Source organism: Lissotriton vulgaris, chromosome 7 (genome assembly GCF_964263255.1).
Source record: "Lissotriton vulgaris chromosome 7, aLisVul1.2, whole genome shotgun sequence".
Taxonomy (NCBI): Eukaryota; Metazoa; Chordata; class Amphibia; order Caudata; family Salamandridae; genus Lissotriton; species Lissotriton vulgaris.
In genome coordinates, this window is record NC_141695.1 from 937,026,371 (window position 1) to 937,048,976 (window position 22,606).

General features: G+C 42.9%; 1 protein-coding gene and 1 pseudogene across 2 annotated transcripts; both read right to left on the reverse strand.

Annotated features, from left to right (window-relative positions):
* Window positions 1-5,295: 5,295 nt before the first annotated feature.
* On the reverse strand, window positions 5,296-10,245 carry LOC147702725 (protocadherin gamma-A12-like). The gene is made up of 2 exons (XM_086929440.1): window positions 8,164-10,245; window positions 5,296-5,310 (listed from the first exon to the last, which is right to left on the reverse strand). Exons 1-2 carry the CDS (start codon window positions 10,243-10,245, stop codon window positions 5,296-5,298), a joined length of 2,097 nt encoding a protein of 698 aa, XP_086785566.1.
* Window positions 10,246-13,236: 2,991 nt separating this feature from the next.
* LOC147702726 (protocadherin gamma-A1 pseudogene) lies at window positions 13,237-20,390 on the reverse strand (annotated as a pseudogene). The gene has a single exon (XR_015297367.1). The product of XR_015297367.1 is annotated as a protocadherin gamma-A1 pseudogene (transcript).
* Between the last annotated feature and the right edge of the window lie 2,216 nt (window positions 20,391-22,606).

Sequence of the window (22,606 nt, forward strand, 5' to 3'; positions counted from 1 at the left end):
GGCTAGAAAAAACCCAAGACAGCAATATAAGAACTGCTTGGAAAGGAGCCTTTTATGCACACACATTTGAGAGGCGGTTGGTGGCAGAAAGAAACCCACTAATGCCAAGGAGAGGAGAATACTGCCACTGAATACTGCCATAGAAGTCTATAGCAGCGCCTGAAATTCGAGAGGTGAGGTGAGGAAGGAGTGCGGGCTTGCAGAAACAGAAGTAAGTGAAAAGGGGCAATCCCAAATCTGATTTTTTTTTTGTTTTGTTTGCTGCCACAGTTAAACAATTAAGGGAAGTTAACTGGGTGTGAGAGAAGATGCACACCCATTAAGCGGCAGAAACCTCCCAGTGTAACAAAACTCCCTTGAACCCTCTGCTACGAAGTAAAGAAGAAATCGAAAAGACAAATGCCTTAGGGAAAACCAAACCACGTAAGGCCCAGAAAAACTCTAAAAAAATAGGAAATAAATCCGGAATGGTGGATGTGATCAACGTATCGAAATGTTTGGACGACGCAAACAAAGAAATGGCAACATCAACCGGTAGCAGAGTAATGGCTAATGGAGTAATGGCTAATAGAGAAATTTCACCCCCGAGTTCAACTCCACTGCCAGCGCCTACATCTTCTAAGTTAGCCGGCGCAAAAGGGGGGTCGGCGGTATCAAAATCCATTAAAGACTTCATCTGGAAACATTTTAAAGGAAAAGAGATAGCAAGTAAGGAGACAAGTGTTCTAGAGACCCCCGCAAACCATTGAAGACTCGGCAGAATCTAGCATAGAAGCTCTGAACCAGTTTGACTTCAATATCGCTGAGATACCATTGGAACCTCGTCTGTCTTCCTCACCAAGGATGTGTCTGTCATTATTCACCCAGGACATAGGAGTAGATGTGGTGAATGAAGACAATATAGACAGTAGCAACCCCTGGGGTGAAGGAAATTCGGTTGGGAGGGAAGCTAGTTTTAATGGACACCAAAGACCAGTGAGCTCAAATGTGATCGGTCCCGATGCATCAGGAGAGCCTTTATGTAGTTTGGAGGTGACTGGGTCCACCAGCTTATCCATGCTTGAGGTTGTGTTAATGCTTCAGAAGACTTTGCAGGGCATTTTAGAGGTCTCAGTCCTAAATAATGACATTATAAAAAGACAAGGAGACCAATACAAGGATATAATTGGAGAGCTGGTACGGATTAAAAACATGATGCCGGCATTAGTAAGGCCAGTAGAAGGCCAAGAGGAGAATATAGTGGAAAGTGGGGAAGTAGGGAGAAGGGCTAGTAGTCACTCAGAGGATGTACCCACAGAATACATATCCTACTGCCCCATGATAATAAAAAGGTATGGGGGAAGGAGCTATAGAATGCAAAAAACAACAAAGCAAAGGAGGGGGGAAAAGGCCGCAGTTAACTGCCATCCCGCAAAGCAACAGGTGTATGGGAGGGGGGCCTCTCCAGCTCATAAGATAACGGACAAGGAGCTAAAAAACTAAACTACGCTGAAATAGAAGCAAGTAGCAATAGTCCTGACGATCAAAGTAGGAGGATAATAAGGAAAAGTTTGGGAAAAGGTGAAAAGGCTACCAGGAGGACCCAATCTAAGACAAAGGAGGGCACAGTAGAAGATTGGGGGTTGGACACGTCTGTAGGTGTGGGGCATACAAACCTAAACCAGGTGAAGGGGGTGAGAGCCAGAGACAGGGAAGAAGCAAGTAGGTACATAAGGGGAGAGATTCCAGAGGGAACAGTACAACATCGGCAGCCAGAACTGCATACAGACAACTGGGTTTTTGTAGAGCCATTAGGACAGGAAAAGGGGGGGAAAGAACTAGGAAATTAAAACCCTTAAATCGCTCACAGCTCCTATCGTCTTTTAGAATGTGCCCCTTCCTAAGATATGTCAGTACTGATGATCTAAAAGAAGTTGGGTTTATGGTGAATAGCAAGGGGGAGGAAATAACAAAGGTCCTACTCCACTCAGCATTAATAAAGGATGCAATAGAAAAGGCAGAGTCCGAGATGCTTTGGGAGGGAATTAGAATAGTAAAAAGGGAGGAGGTGTTACTGAACAAAATAGGGAACTCTTTCCTTAGAAACCATGCAGCCCTAGGAGAAAGACAAATAAAAATGATTAGCCTGGGGAGAGGCAAAAAAGATGCCCTTGAAATTACGATAAAATCAAAAGAGCTGAGGTGGGATGTGGAAGATGTCCTTGCTGGGAATAGATATAGAAAACTGGCATATACGAATGGTGAGGAATACGGTTATATGAGTAACATTGATTAGAACGAAGGGTCGTTGCACAGCCTATCCATTTTGTCCTGGAATGTAAATGAATACAATAGAATATTGCCACAGGAAGATTTCAAAAACATCTTGAAGAAAAATGACATTGTATGCTTCCAGGAAACTTGGCAGTGCGACAAAACCCTAGTAACGGAAGGCTTCACTCACCACGTAAAACCTGCAAAAAAGAATTCATCAGGTAGACCTTCTGGTGGCCAGATGACGCTGGTCTCAACAAGGATAGCCAAAGACATGGTATCCCTCGAACTCAAGTGTAATTGGGCTTTGGGTAGTAGGGTGCGAACCCTAAACAATATGTTAGGGGTCGAAAATCTATGTATTATCAATGTGTACATACAGAAAGGTAAAACAAACGAATATAAGACTGATCTGGAATGTTTAAAATCAGACCTGGAATACCTATGTGATTGCTATCCAAGAGATGTGCTAATGATACTGGGGGACTTCAATCATAGATTAAACCCCATTAAAACGGACCCTTGGCTGAGGGATATGCTAGGAGTATTTAAAATAGAGCCGGCACATTTTCCCAGTTGTGAGATCTCAACCCAAGATGATGAGCTTGGGCAACTGCTGGGGGCCATGGGTCTGGTCTGTGTAAATGGAAGAAAGGAAGCAGACCGGCCCGCGAATCATACCTTTAAAGTAGGGCATCAAATGTGCCCAATAGATCACGCATTCATACAGGCCTGGGATTTTTATCTATTTAAACAATTTGGAATTCTTAGGTTAGAGGGTAGTGATCATTACCCACTGCAGATAGAACTCCAGGTAAATAGTTCCCCACAAAGACAAAAAGTGCTACCAGTAGAGGTGGAATACCCTAAGCGACTAACTACGAGAATTACTGATGAATATATAAAAAAACTGAGTACACACCAGTTAACCGTAAACCTAGATAATCTAGCACCAGAGGAGGGCATAACCTGGTATGAGGATACAATAAGGGATATGGTGGAATGCCTCAGGATAAAATTAAAGTACGGTAAACATAAATCAGTAAATAATGCGAAATCATACCCCAGTAGTACCAATCATTGGTTCGATGAGGAATGCCGGAAGGTAAAGGCCAGTATTAGAAAACAGGAGAGACGCCTAAGAGCTAACTATAGTGATGAAGCAGTAATAGAACTTAAGAAACTAAAAATAAAATACAAGGCCACTACTAGAGATAAAAAAGAACTTTTAAGGACAAATGTTGGGGGAATTTACTTGAGACAATTGAAGGAAAGAATGTGAGAGGCTTTTGGAAGTTAGTTCAGGGATGTACGGGGAAAGTCTTAGGAACTCTACATTGCTGGGTGACCTACCTGGAAGAAATCTATGGTACATGGCCAGACAGGGAGGGAAGAATGGCCAATCATTGGCCTGGAATAAGGGAAGAAATTAAAGTACACTTCTCCCCAGATGCCATTAGAGGTATAATAAAGAGATTAAATTTAACACAGGCTGCAGGACCTGACAATTTACCAGCTATCATAATAAAACCTAACATAGATTGGTGGGCTGAGTTTCTTTCTAATATGTTCCAAGAGATCCTAAAAACAGGCAAGTTCCCAGATAATTGGAAAGGGGCAATTGTCAGGCCAATACATAAAAAAGGTGATGTAAACTCCCCAAAAAACTACCGCCTAATAAACCTACTGGATATAGGCAAAAAGGTCTTTTCTAAAGCAATTTTGGGTTTATTAAAGGACTGGGTGGATGATAAACAGATAGTACCACCAGAACAGGGGGGGTTCAAAGAGGGCCACTCAACGGTTGACCACTGCTTTGCTCTTTGGTCCATTGCACGGAAGTCGATTGATCAGGGGGGGAAATTATTCTGCTGTTTCGTGGACTTCCGTGCAGCTTTTGAGCTGGTGGACAGGGAGCAACTGTGGTCAACACTGGTTGGGTATGAAATACAGGGTGACCTGCTAGCCCTAATACAAGCACTGCATACTTAAAACTGGGCACAGATAATTCTGGATAAGGAGGGAGGACTGACAAAGAAAATCCCAATTGGGAACGGCTTAAGGCAGGGGTGTGTACTTGCCCCGTTACTATTCTCTCTGTTTTTAGCAGACCTACCCCAAAAATTAAGAGAGATTATAGGGGCAAACCCAAAACTGGGAGGAAACCAGATTTCATGGCTCCTCTATGCTGATGATCTGGTAATCATGGATCAGACGGAGATAGGGCTCGAAAGAAAATTAAATCGATTCAAAGAATACTGTACTAGCAAAAAATTAGTAGTTAACATGGAGAAAACAAAAATTGTCTGCTTTGGTAGGAGGAAAACAAAGTTCTCTTGGTACTTGGGCACAGTATTGCTTGAGAGGGTAGCTGATTATAGATATCTGGGAATATGGTTTTCTGGTACCCTGAAATGGTATACTCATTTACAAGCATTAAAAATGAGGGCCTTATCGTCCGTGAAAGGCTTAAAAAGATTCAATACCACCTATGGAGAAATGTCTGATAGACCGGTCCTGAAAGCCTATCAAGCAATGGTGCCCCCACAATTCTTGTATGGAGCCGAAGTCATTTACTTAAGCGGTAAGACCTCCTGGGATAGAGAGGAGGGAAATATATTAAAAAGCCTATTCGTACTGCCTAAATCTTCTATGGTACAGGCGGCAAGACTTGAGCTGGGAATTACCTCGTGGGCGATAACCGCCTGTATGGCCCTTGTACGATTTTGGCAGCGATTGGGAGCAGATGAGTTCCTCAAAATTTCCCAGTGGGCCAAAGAGGAAATTACCACGAGTGAGCTACCCTGGGCAAAAGAGACTAGAGCATCAATAAGGAATGCCTACAGGGTGCTCGAATTGAAGGTCTGCCCGCTACAAGACCATATAATAATAGGTAAGAAAGAACTAAGGCTCCAAGGAACCGATATGTCCCGTACTTATGACTGGGAGTACCTCTCACAAAAATACTCGGTAGCCCATATGACATCAGCCTGGGAGCTTGACCAACATTTTCCCTATGTAGACCGGCTACCAAGTCATAGCTTAAGGAGGGAAGTCCTAAAAATGAGAATTGGAATAAACCCATGTTACGCTAATAAGGGAGCTCGAAATCAAATGATGGGTTTTATTAGATTGTTTGTGGTTTTTAGATATACGAAAGGAGTTTTTATGCCCGATTTTTAAAAATTATAATATTACAAACAGGATGCAAGCCGCTAAATTGTTGATGGAAATGGGGAACTTGGATATAGCCTGTGCCTTGGGGAAATATATGAAAAAAGTTAAGGTGTTCCTCAAATGCACAGAGTAAGATCTAAGAATATAAGTCCTCGATATTAAATAAGTCTGAAACAATTAGTAAGCGCTGCATGTTTAAGGAGGTGTTGTATAGTATGAATTAAGTGATTTTACTAATTTAATTGTTATAATACTCCGATTTTAAAAATGATAGTAAATTATATGTATACCAAGAAGTAATATGTTTATTGATACCGCCGTGCTATGTATCTGTTGCGGTTTTTATTTTATCCTTTTTAGTAAGACAAGAGGTAAATTGTACTTTCATGGTTGTAACAAACTAAATAAAGTTTGTTTTGACTGACTGAATGACTGAGTAAAGGTATTGTCTGTCATAGAGATACGTGGGCACCCCAGGTAGGTGTAAAGGTGAAGGCAAACAGTTACTCACATGGGACCCAGCCAGGAGCTGCATGAATGCGATGGAATAGAGAAATAAAGGAAAAAGAATGAGCATGTATACAATTAACCATGCTGAAAATGGATATTGTATGCCATCAAGTGGGACTTACCCAGATTATCTGGTGCATTTCCATGGCATGCAAACACAGCAGATGTGAGGCGACAACAACACAGTTGATATGACAAGAAGTAGCCTTCAGAGCAGGGAGCAACCATTACAGGGAAAAGAGTGCGCAAGCACAGCACAGCAGGTATGTGGATCAAGCCACCAAAACCTCTAGACAGGTTGGCACCAGTACATATAAAGTGATTAAGCTGAAAAAGATCTCGTAACTAGGCCCAATGTCTACACATCTATCTATAGTCATTGGCAATAGTCCAACGGGAAACAGCCTTAACAATAAGGCTTTTACCTCGTTGAGCCTTCACAACACATTTTTCAGCACAGATATTTTTACGGCGAATATGCATTTCAACCATATGCCAATACAACGCATTTAAGGTAAGTTGGGGGTCTCCCCACAAATACATTGTTTTTAAATTTAGAAAAACAATGCATGTTATTGGCATGGGTTTTAAATGCATTTTTAGGTAAATACATGCACGCTAAAAAATGTGTGTAAAAGGCATGCAAAGTAATTGCATGCGATGTACCATCGTACAACCTAGTCAAACTATTAATTTGCTAACTTTGAACACTTCGTGGTGCAATCATGCTTAGCACCGTCACCAAGCCACCTTTGGTGTAATTTTGGCCACACTTTGAAGCCAGTTCCTAGGTTTGTGTACCGCCGTAGGCACATATATCAAACGTACAGACTGGCACGCTTATCATGGCGGTGCAGTCCCTCTGTATGGCTTAACAATACTGAAGCAGATACTGAAAATCTTTGGGGATTACTTTGTGGGACAACTAAGTGTGCAGGTCCCAGACAACTTTACTATTGTCCTACACTTTGCAATCATTACAATTGGGAGAGACTTTAATCCTACTTTGGACATTTCACTAAACATATAGCCTTGAAAAAGTAGAGGTAGATGAAACATGTGTCGGCTGCGGCATTGTTGGACAGCATTGTATGGAAATCTGCATTTGGAGTAAAAAAAATTTGGTGGAATACCTTGATTTGTGTGTACTGGAATTAATAACAGACTACAAACAGGAGACTTATCTTGTGATTGAAATTGTGTGTGCTTGAGTGCAATTTTTGGTTTGCCACCAGTACAGTTACAGCTTTGAAAGAGTGTTGGTTCAAAGTAGTGGGGCAGAGATAAAAGCAAACCATGCAGGACAGAGGGGTGAAAGCCTCTCAGCATATCTTCAGGACAGCGATGTTGAGACATAGGGTTTAGTCGCTGTGGTGCTGCATTGGAACCGGAGACCTGGGTGTGAATCCCTGCTTCATATGTTTACTGGAAAATAACCTCAGAGTCTGTTGAGAGTGACTTGGTTTGTAGTCACTATCTATCCCCATTGATAATTAGCAACAAAAAAAAGGTTTTTCAATTCTTAAACCATAGCTGCCATCTGTTCTATGGTCACTGGGGGACACTCCTTCCTTACATATACGTTCAGGTAACAACACTTCTTCTTTGCATGCATTGCATATGGTAATAGCCGGTGCAAAATGAAAATAGTGAGTCATACTGAGCAGGAGTGTGTGGAACTCCGTGGAATCTCGCAGAGTTTTTATGCAACTCTGTGGATTTCCATGAAGTTAAACTCTGCGAGTTCTGCCACCCCTAATAAAACATACCATATAGACAAAAGCAAATGGCCGCATGCGTGCGCACACATATACATTAGGTTTGTGAAATATGTTTGAATATGTTGCCAAGGGAATATGGTTGGTGGACTAGCCAAATTGGTTTCGAGAACCGTCAAGGATATCTCTAAAAGTGACCACTTTCTTTACGTTCAAATATTTGATTTTCTTCTTCAGAATTTCAATTTCCATTTCTGCTTTCCATAAGATAAGGGAAGCATTTCAAAATTAAAGACAAACACTTAAGGCAGATTCTAAATATTGAAAATTATAATCCAGTTTTGGGTTTACCTATTTGTTTTCTGTCCCGTGAGCATATTTTAGTTATCAAACAGCGTGATGTCATGCAATTATATATTTGATTTTCCAGTTGGTAGTTGACACTTCAAACCAGGCTGTGTCCACACAAAAATAAACAGATACATTGGAAACAAAGTGTACTTACTTGAATAAACGGCTGGTCCTCTTTGTCTATACATAAAAAATCATCAGTGAAGAGTGGTGGATCTTGTTTTTCAAGATTCTGGTTTGTTGAAAGATTATTTGAGTTGCTTGAATTTAGGAAAGGAAACTGTTTTTCCCCAGCTTCTGCTGTTGAGAAAACATCATGAGAGTATGTCTGTAGAAAAGCTCTGACTCCATCGATGCCCACAAACTGGGAGGCTGGAAGTGAACTGAAGTTTACCACAGATGACTCACTGAGCTGAGTTTCCCTCCAGTGATGAATCCTGATGGCCAAAAGAAGAATGATCAGGAACAGAAACAAGAAGGAAACAACAGCAACAGCGATCACCAGATACAGGGTGAGGTTTGACTCCATGTTTGCAGGTGCTGAAGGGTTACTTATATCATGTAGCATTTCCGGCATACTCTCTGCCAAGACTATGGTGACTGTCACTGAAGAAGAAAGAGGAGTCTGCCCATTATCCTTGACTAACACCACCAGGAATTGTTTTATAGCGTCTTTTTCCATAATGGGGCGGGTTGTCCGGATCTCTCCAGTATGAAGACCTACACTAAACAGTCCCTGGTCTGTGGATTTAATCAACTGGTAGGAGAGCCAAGAATTCTTCCCAGAGTCAGAATCAACAGCGATCACCTTAGTGATGAGATAACCTGGTTCAGAGGAGCGAGGAGCCATCTCCAACCCCGAGGACCCATCTGTGAACGTTGATGGATATAATATTTCAGGAGAGTTGTCATTCTGATCCAGTATGAAGAATGTCACTGTCATATTACTCATAAGAGAAGGGGAACCACCATCTTGTGCCTTCACCTGAATTTTAAATTGTCTGAACACTTCAAAGTCAAAAGGCTGAAGAGCATAAATTACACCAGATTCAGAATTAATCGATATATAAGAAGATAGAGGAAAGTCTCCAATTCTTCCATCAATGATGGAATAACTGATCTTGGCGTTCTTGTCACAGTCCAAATCTACTGCCTTGGCTGCAAAAATTGAAGTGCCTTGAGGAATATTTTCCATTATGTAGGCGCTGTATGACATTTGATGAAATTCTGGTGGATTGTCGTTTTCATCTGTTATCTGAAGGTTTATGCTTTTTGTTGTAGATAATGGGGGAGTGCCACTGTCTGTGGCTGTAATTGTTATGTTATACTGTGGTACCTGTTCCCTGTCTAAAACACTATCTGTTACCAAACTATAATAATTTTCAATTGATTTAAACAACTGAAATGGGAGATGAGGCGACAGAAAACAGGTCACTTTTCCATGCTCTCCTAAATCTCTATCATGTACCTGCAGCAGAGCGATAACTGTACCCAAAGGGCTGTTTTCTGGTACCTGCGTGAGCACAGATGACATTGAGATCTCTGGTCTATTATCATTCACGTTAACGACTTCTATCAAAATTTTGCAGCGTGATGATAAAATTCCATCACTTCCTCTAACTTCAAACTCATAAAATTCGTTCCTTTCAAAATCTAGATTTTCAAGCAAAGATATTTCCCCGGTTTTAGAATCCAGTCTGAATTTCTGTACAATATTTTCCTTCATTTTGCTAAAGGAATATGTAACTTCCGAGTTTGTTCCCATATCAATATCAACTGCTGTGACGCTGCCCACAACAGTCCCCATGGCTGTGTTTTCGGGCAAACTGATCTTATAAACAGTCTGACTAAAAATGGGCGCATTGTCATTCACATCCTGCACATTGATCTGTATCCTCATGGTGCCTGATCTGACCGGATCCCCTCCGTCCGTGGCTGTGAGGATCAAGTTGTGAACTTCCTGCTCCTCCCGGTCCAGTGGTTTCTCCAGGACCAGCTCTGCATACTTCGTGCCATCTGTACTGCTTTTGATATCCAGTGTGAAGTGTTTATTTTCACTGAGTCGATAGTGCTGCAGAGAGTACACGCCCACATCTGCATCATGCGCCTCGGGCAGCACAAATCGGGTGCCGGGGGCAGTCATTTCAAGGACTTGTAATGTTATTTGATCATCAGTAAACGAGGGGGAATTGTCATTAATATCCTTAATCTCCACTTCAACTGCATACACTTTCATAATGCTCTTTGATATAATCTCTACATTTAAAAGACACTGAACGGTGTTCCCGCAGATACTCTCTCTGTCTATTCTTTCACTGACATATAACTGTCCTTTGTTTAAACTGAGAACAAAATGCTGCGTCCTACCTCTGTAATTAACGCGGGCTCCGCCTTCTCATAACTCGTTTGCGTCTAATCCAAGATCCAGAGCCACATTCCCAACAAAAGCGCCTTTCCTCATCTCCTCGGGAATGGAATAGCGCAGCTGCCCGGAAGCGGCTCCACAGACTGTCAGCAGAGCAACAAGAAACAGCAGAGGAGCCCCGGAGTCACAGCGCCTCGATGCCTGAGGCACGGAGTAACAGCGCCTCGATGCCTGAGGCCCGGAGTAACAGCGCCTCGATGCCTGAGCCCCGGAGTAACAGCGCATCGGTGTCTGAGCCCGGGAAAAACAATGCTTCGATGTCTCAGCCGTGGAGTGACATCCTCTCGGTGCCTGAGCCGAGGTGTAACAGGGTCTTGTTGTCTTAGCCATTCCTATCTCAGAAGACTCTCGGGTTTCCAGTATAAATGTAAAGCTTCTCAGCTGGTCTGGAACGAACGCCTAGTTGTGGACTACGCCGAAGAACAAGGCAGGGCACTGACGTTTCCGGAGAGATTCCCGACTATTTAGTGTCCGTGTATGAACCGTTTCTGTTGCATTTATACCACGTGATTCAGTTGATCCTCGAGTATTTTCTTCCTTAGTTAGTAAACAGCGGCGCTCAGTGTCCAATTTGGTAACTGCAGTACCAGCAAGTGCGGATGCTGAAATGGTCTGAAACGGGCTACAGAGCTGCTTTAAGGGTTAATTTTCCATGCCTAATAAATGGAAAAGTGAGACTATGGTGCATCTACCACTGACTGACATAGGGTCAAGTGTCGAGATTCGAGGAGAGTTGGCACTCCGAGGAGTAGATCGCTCTTAGTGTAAAGTAAATGCTCATCAGGCACCTTTCAGACACTTTAGTCTCTCAAATCAGATGCATTTATTCACTCTGGTACAAGCCTCGCTTTGGTTTTCACGTTTCCCGTCCTATAATAAACGTACATATGGAATCTTAAACAGGTTTCTATTTCCCCACTGCTACAATGGTACGGACACCCTAATGCAGCTGTGTGAGGAACACATTTCACTTTGAGAGCACATAGCACTTACTTGCGAGTGACTAAACACACATTTACGGCTCCTTCCAGAGTGAAACCATCATTCTCGCCCAAGAGCGCACAGACGGCCAGTAAATGTGGCACTTTACGCGAGACAGATATAACTGGCGTGTGCAGGGTCTGTGGAGATTGGAAGATATTAATTTGCCTTGTAATTTAATTGGCAGTGCCAGGCAATGCATGTTCTCAGGGCAAGAACTGAGGGGAAAACTAACCTGGATGAGAGAAGAGACCCTGCGCTCTCAACCGAATCCGATGGCCTCTCTGCTTTTTTCACCCAGGATTTAAATCAGCCAGGGACGTAGGATTACTAATCTATCTGTGTAAAGGAAGCAGAGATCCCTTAGAAGGCGCTGCGGGTCCATCTCCATAAAACTCCAAAGAATTTGTCTGAACTCCGGACACAAGTCACGCGCTCCCGTCTCAGAGGACATAAGAAGCGCGACACGCAGCTTTGGCATCAGGGGGGCCGATCTTAAGCAAGGCCGCGGCTGACCTCTACCTACTGCTAGGGACAAAGGGACAGCTCGAGCTCGCTTATCCCCAGCTTGACCAGTAGAAGCGAGGCAAGAGACCAGGGAAAGGGGGCGTCTCTCTCTCTCTCGGAGTGGCGCGCACGACAAAGGCACAGGCTCAAAGGAGAGACGCCGGCCTGCACCCCTCTCAAAAAGCCCTAACCGCCGGGAGCATACTTAGGCTCCAAGGAAAGAAAGATGAAAGCTAGATGGTCCCGTTCCACCTGTGAGCAGAGCGGGGCATTGCGTGATCAGTCACTTCAACAGCATGAACTGTCAGTGCTTTGGTAGCACCGGCAAAGTTCCAGGTTAAGCAGCGACAGCTGAGGCGCCCTCATTCGGGGTATGTGAAGTTGATTGAAAGTAACGGCCAGTGCAGTTTAAAGAGGGGGCGGGACAGAGAATATTCCTGACACAACATTGATAAAGTGGAGTGAGATGAAAGGGCGGCCCACGAGAATGACCCATCAGGGACAGGCAGGCTGAACTAGCAGTGCTGCTGTAGATTCACAACTGACTCCACAGTTATTCCAGCTGGAGGGGGATCGGGCCTCCCAGCCCCTCCCGCGAGACTGCAAATTCTCAGCTTTGTGTGAATCTAGACGGCGCACCTTCACCGGAAATCACAGCGCCAATAATACATGGTATAGGAGTTGAAAGTGTGGCATTGCGGCCACTCTAACAATCCTTAATCACGTGACCTGATAATATTTAGGCTTCAATTTGGGTCGAGGGACACACAATTGTTTAGAAAGCACCTGGAAACTGATTAAGGTGTGCAGAATAGATCTTCTTAGACGGATACAAATAACAAATGAGGCACAGCAAAAGCATGGGAAAACATCGGCTAACTTCTTAAAAGGCCAATACGTTTCTGTAAAATTAAATACACTGGAACCATACTAATAAAATAGTCTGACAAACATAAAACTATGAGGCAAATTTTACTTTGAAAGCTCCGAAGAGTGCAAGTACAATGACCGAGGAAGAAAGTGCTGCTTTTTACCATGGGGGCCCAAAGTTATTAGTGAAATAGGGCATGGTTTAGTAATTTTCAAGGCAACGCCCATCACAAAAAGCACAGAAAAACCACAAGCTCCACACTACGGAGGGGATAAAATTAACTGGAAATAATGGCTGTGCAGGTAGAAAGTACAGGTGAGCAAAACTGCCTATTTGCTTCACATGAAAAGATGTGATATTTCATCAAAATGTAATGAAATTACACCGTCCTAGCGAAATATTATTTGTCACGTGTCCCTTGACAGGTTTTTTTTTTTAAGTAAGAGCTCACCTCACTTTGATCAGTGAGGTAGTAATTAGAGACTGGTTCGAGGAGCAAATGTTCTGTAGCGAGAAATATTCTGTGCATATTATAGTCCTGTTAGGATGTTGCAAGAATTTTTTTATGTAGGGCTTGTGCTTGCTTTATTTTTTATTTTTGTTTGCAAATTCACGTTAACATTAGCGGGACCAATAGAATCATGCATCAAGGGAGCCCCAAATTATGCAGCAGAAATGGCTAAATTAGGCAGCAAGAAAAAGTAAACTATGCGGGTGGTACGTTTTTGGTTAGTATTATTTCATTATGTTGGCAATTTATTTTTCAGATGTAAATACTGACTGGGCAAACAGTTCACCTGATTAGCACCAGTTTATGAACCAAATACAGAAATAAGCAACTGAAAGATGACCAGATATCCTTTGCAATCCACTGTGTGCAAACACCTTGATACCTTTTGATTCATATGAGTTAGAAACAATATATATTTTTTTCAAACCTGAAAAATATGCAGCAGGTGATTTTTTATTTTGCAAATGTGGTAAATTCATATTGATGCAGAAAAAAACTGCAACTGCTGAATTGGTGTGCTCTAAAACGTTAGTCACGAGCATGTCTCTGTTTCAATGCATTGACTGTAGTTAAGACATCCCATCAAATTAGATTTCAATTTTGTGTTGTCCACGGACTTATTTTCAAATAAATTCCATCCTCTTGACAGCAAAGGTTAATAATAGAGTTGTTTTATAAAACAGATTTTAATTTTAAATATACAAGTGGAATACTTCAACTTGGAATAACCGTCAATTAAAATGGTACGTCTAAATACATTAGAAGACTGTACAACAGAAAACACAACAGCTGATCTATTGCCAGCCTGAAATGAATCAAAAATGTAATGCCACTCCGCTCATGAACCCCTTTAAAACAGACACAGAGGACCCGCTCCTTAACAGCTGTATGCCATGAAAAGCACAATGCCATGCTTGCGAAAACTCAACTTCACGCCACACAGCTTATAGAAAGAGGATGCTAGACTAGGATTCAGGCCGCAATACAAGGGCTATTTAAAGTTTCCATTGGCTACCCAGAGATGAATGAAAGGTAGATATTCTTGGATAATTATGGGTGGCACACAGCAAACAATGCGAGCTAGAATCGCCACCTTAGTGCTACAAGTGAACATGCAGCACACATCGACTTGCTCTAGGCTGTTTTCGCTTCAGTTGTTCTGGGCTGAGTAATTCAAACCAGCAAACCAGAGATTAGGCCTAGATTATTGCAGTGGGCGCTTCAGTGGCCATATTAAGACTCCACAGCGCACATACCTTGCTTTGTAATATTCAGGAAAATGATAACGTATTTTACTTTCATGTATGCCGCACACTCCATTACCATCCCTTTGGAACCTCATATCCTGGCCACGCAATGTGAAGCAATTGAGCAACAGCATAAAATACCATAAAGTCATATTTCAAGTGGGTCACTGATACATGGCCCTTGCTATGTACAGCAATTCCAAATGCAACACAAGCAAATGTTATAGTTCTATTCTGAAAGCTGCAGCACCTTCCTTATCATGATAATATGACTCATACCACATATAGTTCTCACACGAACTAAGCAAATACATGAATGGTTGACTGCAAAATCAAATGGATGCATACATTTAAACATAGTAAGACAGACAGCAGCGCGTCTCATTTTGGTGGCAAAGTGCTTAGTTAAGCCCTTATTACACACGGTCTGGTTATTTCCAGGCCCTGCACACAAACATGGATGTACAGGCACAATAATTGTAAGTTATACAGCAATTACCACATTCCCCACAATTTGCTTAAAAAAATGACCACAAGAAAATGCCTGTTAGAGTCTGAGCTCTGTGGAATTCAACGGGAAAGCACAAATTCCACACATCTTCCCATTTTCAGTGGGGATGCTAATGCAGAATTAGTGGTAAATACTGATCCTAGAAAGCAGTGATCCGAGGGTTTTGGATTTCACCTGGTGTGATCATTACCTCAACTGGGCTACTTGTACTCAAAGTCTTAGAGCTATTTTCATATGCTAGTTTTGAATATTTATTCCAGACAAAAAGCTGGCAATTGGCTGTTGATATTACATATTTATAGTAGCAGAGAGCTCTATGAGGGAAGAAAACAAAGATTCTGCACCAGCCTACATCTACTAAGAACGTGAAACCATTTCTCCCAAAAGTGACTTCAGAACTGCTGTTGAAGACTTGTACTCTTGCATCTGGATGGGGGCGGCCCCCTGTTCCATGTCTTTCAAACTTCACATTGGTCCCCTCCTAAGGGCATTCTACATGTGGCAGCGTGTCTCCTCTAGGGCCTGAAGACATATGATCATAGCACCTCTATCCTGAAGGAACTCTTCTAGCTCAGTGTCAACCCTCCCCAAAGCCAAGACCAGCTGCATGATCTGAAAAGCCCTCATGAGCATCACTCCTGCCTATCTGGCTGGGGAGCTTGCCACCCTTGGGCGCTCTCGACATGGCCGTATGTGGAGTGTTCCCTGAATATGACTCAAATCTGTTCCTGTCAATTTGAGGTAATTTAGCTCTAGGTTAGGAGCTGGTATAAGTACTTTCACTACTAGATTTGCTTCTTTGGGTGGAACAGCAGAATTGTGTACTAATTAGAACTGCATGTCATTGCCCATGTTACGAATACCAGGATTAGAGACCCACGCAGCAACAGGAAAGACATTTGTTATCACTTCGATATTCAAAAGTAGCTCATTTAGGTAAAACAATCACATCCCACAAAATACATGACATTTCAAAAGGTGTTTTTAGACAGTACATGTTAAGGAGACACACCACGTGACTGCTTTAATTATGTGTAACATGTTAAAAGCACTTTGGTGACGAGAAAGTCTCATAAGTCTTCACAAGTAAACTGCAACATATCCAAATGTATGTAAGCTCAACTTATTGGACACACAAACCTAACAGTTGTTTTTTGGTGACGTTGCAATCATTAAAAAGGCAACGGTGAACAGTAGATTTCCCATAACACACACATACTGTGTTAATTCAGATGCATTAATACAGACATACATCTTCTTAATCAACATCTCTCTCAATTTGCTGAATTTAATCAGATCCGAGAAATTCTGGTTTTGCTCCCCTCTTAGCACCTTCTTTGCTTTCCTGGCTATTGCACATACCCTTAGAAAAATGCTACATTCATGTTCCATGAGGGAGGGTGGGCCTGTGTGCTTCTTGAACGTAGTGTTGTATTCAAAACGTTCTCACCTTCATTTATTCTTAATGGTCTTAAACATCTGGGCATCAATGGCCTTGTTCTGCCCTTCGCCTCCTTTCTGTCAAACAGTACTTTAGCTGTCTATCAAGCGATGATCAGCCGAATCTCTCAAGCATGGCATCCCTCAAGTACAGCTCTCAGCTCTACTCTCCAACTCCTCCTATTCATATGAAGTTATGGAGGCCCTGGATTATGGGAAAAGTGAGTTTACTTTTTTCAAGCCCTAATTTCGGCCTTCAGCTTTTCTTTTAAGCCATATACTGGCAACAGTATGCTCATATTTTTTTTAATAATGACCAAGGCAATCAACATGATAGGTTTCACTTCTATCAACTCCAAATGCCTTATTCATAACTGGGACAAGATCGAGGATCATATTCTTGGTAGAAGCTTATCTTTGTGGTATTTCTGGTGTTAGCCCTATTACTTTAGAACACCCCCTTCTCCAGGTAAATTTGTTAGAAATCATGACATTTGTTATGTCAATTTTTCATTTTCTGAATGGGTTAGATGGGTTTCATCAAACTGTTTTTTTCCATTTTAGGATGCGCCACAAAGATAATATCTCCAGCTTCATCTAGGCAGGCAAAACATTGTTGCTTAATTGTTATTTTTCCTGTATTGACTACAGTTACACACTCTACATTTTTGCTAGGTTATTAATGCATAAAATGCAACTCATTAAATGTAAAGCTGTCTGAATTTTTGTTGTACTCCTGGCTTGCTTGTGCATCTCCTTAGATATTCTTTGTGGATACTGGTTGTCTGGGGCCAAAATAGATTATTTAAAGCACTCTTCATCAGCCACGGAGTTCTAACTGATGAGACTTTCTTCTTCAACAAGAAAAGACATTCCTTATATTGCTCTCCTCACCTAGCTCCCACCTTTTCTGTAAGCCAACTATTAACAAATTAGGTTTGGGAGAAGAATCCTTTTTTTTATCTAGTGCCGGCAAAACAGTGGAAAGACTATGTGTCTAGATTACACAGATAATCTAACCATAATATGGCTTTTTGTAAATAACAAGCTCAGAACTTGTCTTTTTTATGCAGCTTGCAATTTCCTCTATCTGCTTTTCTGCTTCGGTTCTACTAGTGTAGTAGAAAATATACAATTCCTTTTCTTTTATTATGGCAGACATTTGAGAAGAATATGTGTGCCTTGCATTTGAGAGTAAACAATGAAATTTAGAATGTGTAAACTTACCTGAATAAATCGCTGGTCCTCCTTATCTATACTTAAAAAATCTTCAATGAGGAGAGGTGGACCGTGGGCCACAAAATTCTGGTTTGAACAAATGGTATTGGTGTCACTTGAACTTTGGAACTGAAACTGGCTTTTGCTGGACTCTGTTGTTAAACATGCATCATGGGAAGAGGTTTGGAGAAAAGTTCTGACACCATTGATGTCGACAAACTGAGGGGCAGAAAGTGGACCGAAGTTTATGCTAGATGAATCACAGAGCCGAGATTTTCTCCAATGGTGAAGCCTCAAGGCCAAAACAAGAATGATCAAGAAAAAGAACAAGAAGGAGACAAATGCAACAGCAATCACCAGATACAGTGTGAGGTTTGACTCCATGTCTGTGGAAGCTGAAGTGTTACTTATATCATAAAGTATTTCTGGCACACTGTCTGCCAAAACTATGGTGACTGTAACAGAAGAAGAAAGAGCAGTATGCCCATTGTCCTTGACTAAGACCACCAAGAATTGTTTAACAACATCTTTTTCCATAATGTGGCGGGCTGTCCTAATTTCTCCATTGTGAAGACCTACAGAAAACAGTCCCTGGTCTGTGGACCTCAGCAGCTGATAGGAGAGCCAGGCATTTTGCCCAGAATCTGCATCAACAGCGATCACTTTAGTGATAAGGAAGCCTGGCACAGAGGAACGAGGAGCTAGTTCAACTCCAGAGGAGCCGTCTGTCAAAGTTGATGGGTATAATATTTCAGGAGTGTTGTCATTCTGATCCTGTATTAAAAAAGTTATAGTAACATTACTCATCAGAGCTGGAGATCCTCCATCCTGAGCATTCACATGGATTTGAAATTCTTGAAAGTTTTCAAAGTCGAATGACTGAAGTGCATAGATGATACCAGATTCAGAATTAATGGATAGATAAGCCGACAATGGAGTCTCTCTAATGTACCCATCAATGATGGAGTAACTGATCTTGGCATTCTTATCCCAATCCAAATCAGTTGCCTTGGCTGTAAAAATTGAAGTGCCTTGAGGTAGGTTTTCAAATATGTAGGTGCTATATGACATTTGCTGAAATATTGGTGGATTGTCATTTTCATCTGTAATCTGAAGGTTTATGGTCTTGGTTTTGGATAAAGTTGGAGTCCCGCTGTCTATGGCAGTGATTGTTATGTTGTATTGTGAAACCTCTTCTCTATCCAAAACGCCATCAGTTACCAAACTGTAATATCTTCCAAGCGATCTATGCAACTGAAAGGGGAGATGAGGTGGCAGAAGGCATGTGACCTTCCCATGTTCACCTGAATCCCTATCGTACACCTCCAGAAGAGCAATGACTGTACCCAGCGGGCTGTTTTCTGGTACCTGATTCAGCACAGATGACATTAATATCTCTGGGCTATTATCATTCACGTTAATTACTTGTAGCAAAACTTTGCAGCGTGAAGATAAAATGCCATCACTCCCCCGGACTTCAAACTCATAAACTTCTGACTCTTCAAAATCCAGATTTTCAATCACAGATATTTCTCCAGTTTTAGAATCTAGTTTGAGTTTTTGAACGACGTTTTCCTTCATTTTGCTGAAGGAATATGTTACTTCTGAATTTGATCCCCGGTCAATATCAACAGCTGTGACGGCGCCCACAACAGACCCCTTTGGCACATTTTCAGACGCAGTGAATTTATAGACGGTCTGACTAAAAACTGGAGCATTGTCATTCACATCCTGCACATTGATCTGTATCCGCATGGTGCCTGATCTGACCGGATCCCCTCCGTCCGTGGCTGTGAGGATCAAGCTGTGAACTTCCTGTTCCTCCCGGTCCAGTGGTATCTCCAGGACCAACTCTGCATACTTCGTGCCATCAGGACTGCTCTTTATGTCCAGCGTGAAGTGTTTATTTTCACTGAGCTGATAGTTCTGCAGAGAGTACACGCCCACATCTGCATCGTGCGCCTCGGGCAGCACAAATCGGGTGCCGGGGGCAGTCATTTCAAGGACTTGTAATGTAATTTTATCATCAGTAAACGAGGGGGAATTGTCATTAATATCTTGAATCTCCACTTCAACTGCATACACTTTCATAATGCTCTTCGAAATAATCTCTACGTTTAAGTGACATTGAAAAATGTTCCCGCAGATATTGTCTCTGTCTACCCTTTCATTAATGTATAGATGTCCGTTGTTTACATTGAGAAGAAAATATTGCTTCCTACCTGTGGACACGATGCGGGCTCCGCCTTCTGATAACTCCTTTGTATCCATTCCCAGATCCAGAGCCACATTCCCAACAAAAGAGCCTTTTTTCATCTCCTCGGGAATGGAATAACGCAGCTGCCCGGAAGCGGCCCCACAGACTGTCAGCAGAGCAACGACAAGCAGCAGAGGAGCTCCGGAGTAACAGCGCCTCGATGCCTGAGCCCCGGAGTAACAGCGCCTCGGTGACTGACCCCCGGAGAAACAGCGCCTCGGTGCCTTAGCCCCGGAGTAATAGCGCCTCGATGCCTCACCCCCGGAGTAACAGCGCCTCGATGACTGAGCCTCGGAGTAACAGCTTCTCCGTGTACGAGCCTCGGAGTAACATACTCTCCGTGTCTGGGCACCGGAGTAACCTTCTCTCGGTGCCCCAGCCTCCGAGTAACAGTCCCTTGCAAACTGACCCATCTGAGAAAGAGACGCTCCTTGGACCAGTGACAACGTAATGTCTCCGTGCCGTCTGGAATGAACGCCCAGTCCGCACTTCACCAAACGAAGTCTGCAGTGAACTCAGTTTTTCAGCCACATTCTACTATAAGTGAATGCTGTGCGCATACCACGTGGTATGAAGGAGATCTCGGTTTTCCTCTTCTAGTTGGTGAACAGCGGCACTCTGTGTCCTAATCAGTAACTGCCAGCTATCCCTAAGCACCGGCCTGCTACTGGACGCGTCAGAGAGATGCTTTTACTTTCGCTCTCATTAGCGGTAATACCCGTTCTAAGAATTATTACACAGGTGCTCGCCGACTAGACCACTAGCTAAGAGGTTGGAGGCTAGAGTGAAGGGAGGAGTTCGTGGGCTACATTTTATAGACATCCGTTTAAAGTAAACACATGACTATCTGGTACTTTTGACTGAAATGCCATGCTTCTTAAGATGAATGTAACAAGTGCCCAGGGTACAACTCGCCGTGCTCAAGGCAACATTTTACAATTTTAGAGGAAACACTGTACATCCTGTTGCTGTACTCAGGCAGAACCAAACAGCGCCTTATAGTCCCCCTCGAAGCGCCAATGCTGCCTAGGAGTGCACGGCGTGTCAGCCAATGACGTGTCTGCTCACAGCAGCAAAGTTCACACATGAACCAGCGGTGTCTCGGGTCACTTTCGTTCACAGTCAGTACTCGTGACGTCATTACATGTGATGCCCGGTACAATTTGCAGAAGGTTTTTATATAACGCATTTCACACAACATTCATGACCTGGAGTGAGGGTAATGAGCGCCCCCTGCGGGTAGTTCATTATGGGCAGCCAAGGCTGCTCCAATAACCTCTGGTGAAATTTGAACCACTACCTCAGATTTTACGAAACGTGGGCTCTTTGGAGCAGGGTTGAGGCACATAAATGGGAACACAGTCGCACTTGCGCGTCACTGGTCCAGCTGTCCGTATTTTGAATCAATGGTGAACGTTACGTATCATTGCTTATAATATGCAGCTTTTACATAGTCTAATCAATTTTATAAACAATTTTTTGTGTTTAAACTGCGATTTGCCAGTATCCTAATAAAGACAATGTTATTTCACCAACTTTAATAATCACCTATATTCTGTTATAACTAAGTGAACGATTTCTGGCACGCTGCCTATCCTCTGTGGTCGCAGATAGTGCAGACGTAAATACCCCTATGCAGGTGCTCTGTTTAAGGAGAGTGAGTCAGGTGCCAGCCGATAATGTAGGGTTGAGGATCGTGGACTTCCGGCTGGAATCAGAGGAGAAAACGTTCTCTGAGGTTGTGACGTGGTACATTGACCCATAATCCCACCATGTGAGCACCATTGTTGAATTACCATGAGCCTGTTTGTGCTACAGACTGCGGCGTGCGCTCTGCGGGAAGATGTCTGTAGGAGGGACGTGTATGGCGTCCTGTTGTCCTGTGTGTGCTTGTAACCACTGCTTCCGGCAAATTCATTAGGGGTGAGGTCACAGGGTACACGCGTGTGCTTGGGATTATTCAGAATTGATGGAGCAGATCAGAGAGCACCTCCTGCTTTGGCGGGCCCAGAGAGCACCTCCTGCTTTGGCGGGGGTCTCTCATTTATCTGGAACTACATTTGCTATAAATAAAACCCGTTAATAGCTCCCGGCGGCCTGCGTGCGCCCTGCGCCTGAAAACAATCATGTAAATATTGCTTGTCATTCAACTCGTGAATATGACACAAGTCGCTCTGCCGTCTCCAAATCGATGGCCTACATAAAACGTTGTAAGAAATAAAACGCATGTTCGTGAACTGGTACAGGTCTATTGATGATTTACTATGCGTACACACCACACGGCCCCATAGAAGGAAACAATGTGTGAGAAAGCAGCTCGTCAGAGTTAACCTTCTTCTTCCGATAGCCTGACCTCCTTTTTGTAGCGTCACACATGAACAAGAAAGTGCCCGAGTCAGGGAAACATACCTTGAAGTACTCATGTGAAGCAGTGTCCCGCCGAGAGACATCTGGCATTGATAATGACACTGTCCAATGTATCTATATACTTGGTAGAGTTGGGTGGACGTCGATGAAAGGGTGAGGGGTTAAGATATCAAACCAAAGCGACATAGACTGCACAACAGATAGTCAGATATGCTCCACCCAGGACATCACTTCAAACCAGCCACACAGCACCCCCCCCCCC

Bases quoted from the DNA above. Each gene is read 5' to 3' on its own strand.
- LOC147702725 (XM_086929440.1), bottom strand. From the start codon at position 10,245: ATGAAAGTGTATGCAGTTGAAGTGGAGATTAAGGATATTAATGACAAT.